This window comes from Nematolebias whitei, chromosome 23, assembly GCF_014905685.2.
Source record: "Nematolebias whitei isolate Nwh7 chromosome 23, NemWhi1, whole genome shotgun sequence".
Classification (NCBI taxonomy): domain Eukaryota; kingdom Metazoa; phylum Chordata; class Actinopteri; order Cyprinodontiformes; family Rivulidae; genus Nematolebias; species Nematolebias whitei.
The window spans coordinates 2,470,639-2,476,751 of NC_056520.1; the positions used below are offsets into that span (position 1 = coordinate 2,470,639).

At 35.8% G+C, this 6,113-nt stretch overlaps 1 protein-coding gene across 1 annotated transcript in view; it reads left to right on the forward strand.

Moving 5' to 3' along the window:
* Positions 1–2,231: 2,231 nt before the first annotated feature.
* c23h8orf74 (chromosome 23 C8orf74 homolog) overlaps positions 2,232–6,113 on the forward strand; it is a 6,964-nt gene continuing 3,082 nt past the window's right edge. The window contains exons 1-3 of the mRNA XM_037696727.1: positions 2,232–2,279; positions 4,005–4,188; positions 5,250–5,470. Of these exons, the coding sequence (XP_037552655.1) occupies positions 2,232–2,279; positions 4,005–4,188; positions 5,250–5,470 (453 nt within the window). The remainder of the gene's footprint in view (positions 2,280–4,004; positions 4,189–5,249; positions 5,471–6,113) is intronic.

Genomic DNA, 6,113 nt, shown 5'->3' on the forward strand with positions numbered 1-6,113 from the left:
AAATAAAATCAGGCGCTCAAAATAAATAAATAAATAAATAAAATCAGGCACTCAAAAAATAAATAAATAAAATCAGGGGCCCAATAAATACACAAATAAATAAACACATAAAATCAGACGCTCAAAAAATAAATTCATAAATAAATAAAATCAGGTGCTCAAAAAATAAATTCATAAATAAATAAAATCAGGTGCCAAAAAAATTAAATAAAAAAAAAAAAATTAGGCGCTCAGTGTTGGGCTGCGTGTTCTTCGCTGGAAAAGTGAAAGAGGAAATTAGAAGCAGAGGAAGAAGAGAGGAGGGAAAGAATGGATGGAGGAGTGAGAGTTTAGTCCGATCATTAGAGTTGTGGACGCCATCTGCCCGGACTAATAAATATGATTTATTATTATTATTAATAGCTGCATGACACTAACATACAGAAACTTGCAGCTGTTTTACAGTTACTCTGTAACAGTTGATTCTAATAATAGACATTTTAAACTAAAGTAAACTTTATTATGCTAACTGACAATAACAGCTGGTTAAAGCTTTTTTCAGTCGACACGTTGGAGAAGTGCATGACGTCATCAAGTTTAGAACGCAGCTATTGGCTGTTCTAAAGTCGCTTGATGACGTCACCGTCTAATTAGCATATTGAGTCTTCTAAGCTGCAGGAGATAAATCTCCATGTTGGAGACATAGAAGTTGACCTTGAATAAGGTGTAGTCTCCATGAGGTGGAGCAGAGCCGGCCTCCACGTGACACAGAGCGCGTGACTCACCTGACATGATGAACCCGCAACTCTGGGCGTTTTCTATTAAATGGAGCTTTTATTTTGGTGGTAGCTGTGGCGTCTTCTGCGGTTTGTTAAATTAATTTATTTATTTTCCATATTCAAAGAAACTCTCCAGTCCCGTTTGTTGTTGATTGAGAGCTTACGCGTGATATTATAAATAAATAAATAAATAAAATAAAATAAACAGCGACGGAGTCAAGGAAGCTAAAATTATGCGGCCGGAAGTGATTCATTTTCAAAATAAAATGTTCCGCTTAAAGGACAGAGAAAAAATTTTTCAAATTAAAAAATATATTTCTTTCTATGCAGTCCGGTACCAAATAATCCAAAAGCCTGGCACTGGTCCCTGGCTCGGTGTTGGGTACCCTGTCTTAAATATTATTTTTCCCTGTACGGTTCATATAAAAAAAATAAAATAAAAAAAAGAAATTTTAACTTTTACATTTATTTTTTGGCACTACAGACTATAACATCTGCACGATCAAATTACTAGAACACTATAATCTAGAACAGTGCATTTTTACTAAATTAGATTATTAAAATGAATTATTTGTATTATTTATTATAATTACTATTAAATTAGATTATTTATGGATGAACAAAAAACAAACAAGCAAACAAACAATCTGTTATAAAAGAGACAAACTTATTTGGGTTGTTTTAATTTATTTATTTTTTGTTGTATTTTTTATTTACGGTAGTTTTTCCATCATCTTTAAGTCTACAACAAATTACAGTACAAATATTTTACTGTTAATAATTAATCTTTGTAAAGATGGTTTTAAGTTGATATTACCAATCTAAATAGTAGACCTAAAAGAAACAGAAAAAATAAATTGGCGGATGAGGATGATCTCTGCGCATGCGTGATGTGTCTGCAGCCTTTATTCATGTATAGCAGGCAAATGTATCATATATAAGACTACATAGCGCTTGTATGTATTATTCTGAAAATCCTCTCGGGCTGTCCTAAAAGTCTCATTTATCCACATAATTTAAACATTTTGAGATACCTGAAACGTTTTGTCCCTACAACACCGTTTGAATCTATGCGTTTTGGACTTTTAAATTAACAAGTATAAACAATGTGCGTATCAAAAATAGAATTTTAAACAAATAAAATCCCATTTTGGCCAGCCTTTATTTATTTTCGTAAAATAAATAAATAAATAAATAAAAGTTCCAATGCCTCTCATATTATTTTAAACGTGTTTAACATTTTATTTTCAAGGACATCAAAGATTTTCAAAACAACAATGTGATAAATATTATATTTATGTAATAGTTGATGTGTGTAGATATATTTACATGTTAAAAAAAAGACGATAAAACGGCTGGAGTTAATGCAGTAAAAAAAAAGAAAAAAGGTTTTATTATAAGTCACAACGGCATGCCATAACAGCGTCTCCAAGGGCAACCGAGCAGCGTGACGTCAGGAGCTGCTGCTTCAAGATGGATTCCTTCACAACGACTGAAATCTCACAGTTAGCGACACTGGAGGTGGGTGGACAATTAAAAAATTAACAAATATATAAATAACTGATCCAAACTTAAAGGCTAACTCAAAACTTTTCCAGAAAATTCAACAAAACTTGATAAAAAGATGAAACTGAAAGAATAAACTAGCTTGATGCTACTGAACCGGTTTCAGTTAGTTTTTCTTTGTGTCACGACTCTGCCTGTTAGTAAAATATCTCATGAACAACTGGACGTATTTGAATGAAATTTTCAGGAAATGATCATTGCATGTACGTGTCCATCTACAACTGATGCCAACTCCTTTCAAAATGGCCGCCACAGTCAATGCAAAAAGGGCTTTAATTTGTCGAATTTTAATTCAGTTTATTCATTTTTATAGAGTTTTGTCACTTTTCACAACAACAAATTGCATTTCCTACAAAAATGCAGTATGAATGCTTTATTTTTTACAGAAGAACTTGCTGAAAAACAGCTGAAATTAGCTAAAAACATGCTGAATTATAGCCGAAATGGAAGAATAAGCCCAAATTATCAGAAGAAAGCAGAAATAACACTTATTTACGGAGTTAGGTTTAAATTAGTAGAGAATAGCACAAAAGTTAGGACACTAGCTAAAATAAAAGTTGAAATTAACAAAAAATGGCTGAAAAGGCAGAAAGAAGTGGAAGGAAATAAATAAATAGGTTAAATTAGCTGAAAAAGCTACATTAGCATAAAACAGCTAAATATTAGCCGAAGTATCAGATAAAGCTGAAATAGCCGATAAAAGCTAATGGAGCATAAACCGTAAAGAAGTTCATTAAGTTGAAAGTAGCAAAAATTACCATGCAAAACTTGAGTTTATCATAAAACAGCTGAAATTAGCTAAAAATGCTAAAAAGAAAGGTAGCTAAAGAACAAGCTTACATTAGCATAAGAAGGCAGAAAAAACACATTTGCTGAAAGAAGCAGAAATCAGCACCAAAAAAGTGGAAATGATCTTAAAAAAGATTAAATTAGCAACAAAAACAGCTGAATAGTAGCTAAAGATGCCGAAAGAATCCAGAAGGAAGTGGAGAGAGGACATTTTTGCTGAATTAGGCTGTAAAAGGTAGAAATGGTGCAAAAAATGTGGAAATGGCTGAAAACGCAAAAATTAGCATAAAACAGCTAAATAGTAGCTGAAATAGCAGAATAAGCTGAAACATGCAGCACTAAACTGAAGGGGGACATAACAAGCTGAAATGAGAAGAATCTGAAGATCTGAAGGAGGTAAAATGAGCTCAGTTCATTTTCAACGAGATAAAAAATGGCAGAAAAGGCTAAATACTTCAAAAAGCTAAAGTTGCTCCAATACCAAAAGTCAGATCACTGTCCTGAACGAGCTGAACGTTTTGATTTGTGAATTCTTGAAATGGCACAAAAATTGTGGAACGAGAAAGAGGGCCAAAAAAAAAACGTACGTATGAATGCGTCATAAACATTCACACTATTATAATAGTTTTATGAAATGAGCCGCACGGTTCCAGATTACAAACGTAAACTAAACTTTACTTATAAAAAAAAACAATAAAGAAAAGAAGCTAAAGGACTGAAGCACCAAAAAGAAGTTACAAAACTAAGAAAACACAAGTTCAAGGACTCAGTTTGGTTCACTTGAACTCCCTGTCATTATCAGTGACCTTCCAGTCACACTCGAGGCATTCTGGGTGATTTTATTAGCTGCATTGAAGAAGATGTCCCAGAAGCTCATGTGTCTGTTTTCAGAGGGATGCTGGTGTTCAGATGCTCAGCGGTCACGACCAGTGGCCCGAGTTCTGCGATGAGAGACGCTGCTTCCATCAAGAGTTTGTATACGACGTCGCCATGTTTGCCGTAGACCAAGACTTCTCCTGGCCCAATGTGATCCGGTCAGCTGTGCTTGCCAAAGACTTCTTCCCGCGGATGGCCGGTCAGAGTCACAGCGTTGACATCCTTGTTTCTTAAAGCCAGTGCTTCCCAAGCCTGGTCCCTGAGGAACACCATCCTGCATGTTTCAGTTGTTCCCTGCTCCAACATGCCTGATTCAGTGATTTATTTACTTCCTTAAGTTCTGCAGAAGCCTGTTAATCACCCATTCACTCAAATCAGGTGTGTTGGAGCAGGGAAATGAGTAAAACATGCAGGACGGCGTTCCTCAAGGACCACGGTTGGGAACCACTGTTTTAAGTGACCCAAAGTTTGGTATTAGCAATATTAGCATTAACATTGGTAGAACTAGCATTAGCAGTGTTAGCATTAACAGTAATTGAACTAGCATTAGTAGTATTAGCATTAACAATAATTGAACTAGCATTAGCAGTATTAGCGTTAACAATGGTAGAACTAGCATTAACAGTGTTAGCATTAACAGTAATTGAAATAGCATTAGTAGTATTAGCATTAACAATGGTAGAACTAGCATCAGCAATATTAATATTAACATTGTTAGAACTAGCATTAGCAGTGTTAACATTAACAGTAATTGAACTAGCATCAACAATATTAATGTTAACATTGTTAAAACTAGCATTAGCGGTATTAGCATTAACAGTAACTGAACTAGCATTAGTAGTAGTAGTGTTAACATTGTTAGAACTAGCATTAGCAGTATTAGCATTAACAATAACTGAACTAGCATTAGCAGTATTAGCATTAATAATATCTGAACTAGCATTAGCAGTATTAGCATTCACATTGGTAGATTTAGCATTAGCAATATTAGCACTAACTGTAGCAGTATTAGCATTAACATCATTAAAATTAGCATTAGCAGCAGCAGTCATTGCTTTATGATGTAGCTGTTTTTGTTTCATTTTTATATCGTTTCTTCTATTTACTTTTCATTTTATATGATTGTCTATTGCTGTTTGTACCTCATCTGTGTTCTTTCATGTCCCTCTTGTAAATGAGTCCTCGAGGCTCAATGAGACTAACCTGTATAAATAAAGGTTGAATGAAACATAGGCCACTTGTTTGTCTTTTCCCCTGCAGGTTCAGACGTGGTCCAGCTGGCGTTGCTTCTGAGGGATGTGCTGAGTGAGTTTTTACCACACCTGAACCCCGTTCACCAACATGAGTTCACTCGGTACCTGGTGGACATGTGCGTGATCAGGAGGAGACTGTTCCTGGCCGTGTTGGCTGGAAGGGCTGACGAGTCCACAAGTCCAAGTCTGAAGGTGCAGCAGCCACCCGAGCCTCTTCCTTTAACTCAGGTAAAGTTCAGAATGTACTGCTGTCTTTAAAAGGCTAGACCAGATCCTGTGAAATGGGCTTCTGTGATATGAACAATTATCTTACGTGTTGTAAATAGTGCTGTGAACGAACTCAGTTTGGGGGGAAAAAACAAAAAAGTTAAATTTTGACCGGATAACGGCTGGTCCGAGCAAGACCATCGTGTCTCGGTGCCATCTAATACAGCTCAACCCTCAACATTTTTATCGTCATCAGCTCATATGAACGGCACTTTATGAACTTTTAAACTGCTAGTTTTGCTTTACACGGTCACTCAGGTAGAACAGATCAGATATTTCTGCAGGAAGTGTCCCAGGCTACTGAGGAAGTGCTACAGCTAGCTGCTTCTGCTGTTTGCCTTTGCAGCTCAAATCTCCGAAATAAGACTTGATTTGTTTTAAGATCCATCTGAGCCCTATGATGTGTTCTTTTGACCTCAAAAGATGTATCTGAGAGGAACCTGACGAACTAGCTGTAAACCAGTAAACCAGTTGGATTCACTAATAATTGGCCTCAGCGATCAGGCTAACTACTATTAGCAACACAAGCTAACTACTATTAGCAATACAAGCTAGTTACTCTGAAGCTGCTGCCCCCACGACCCGACTTTGGAACAAGCAGAAG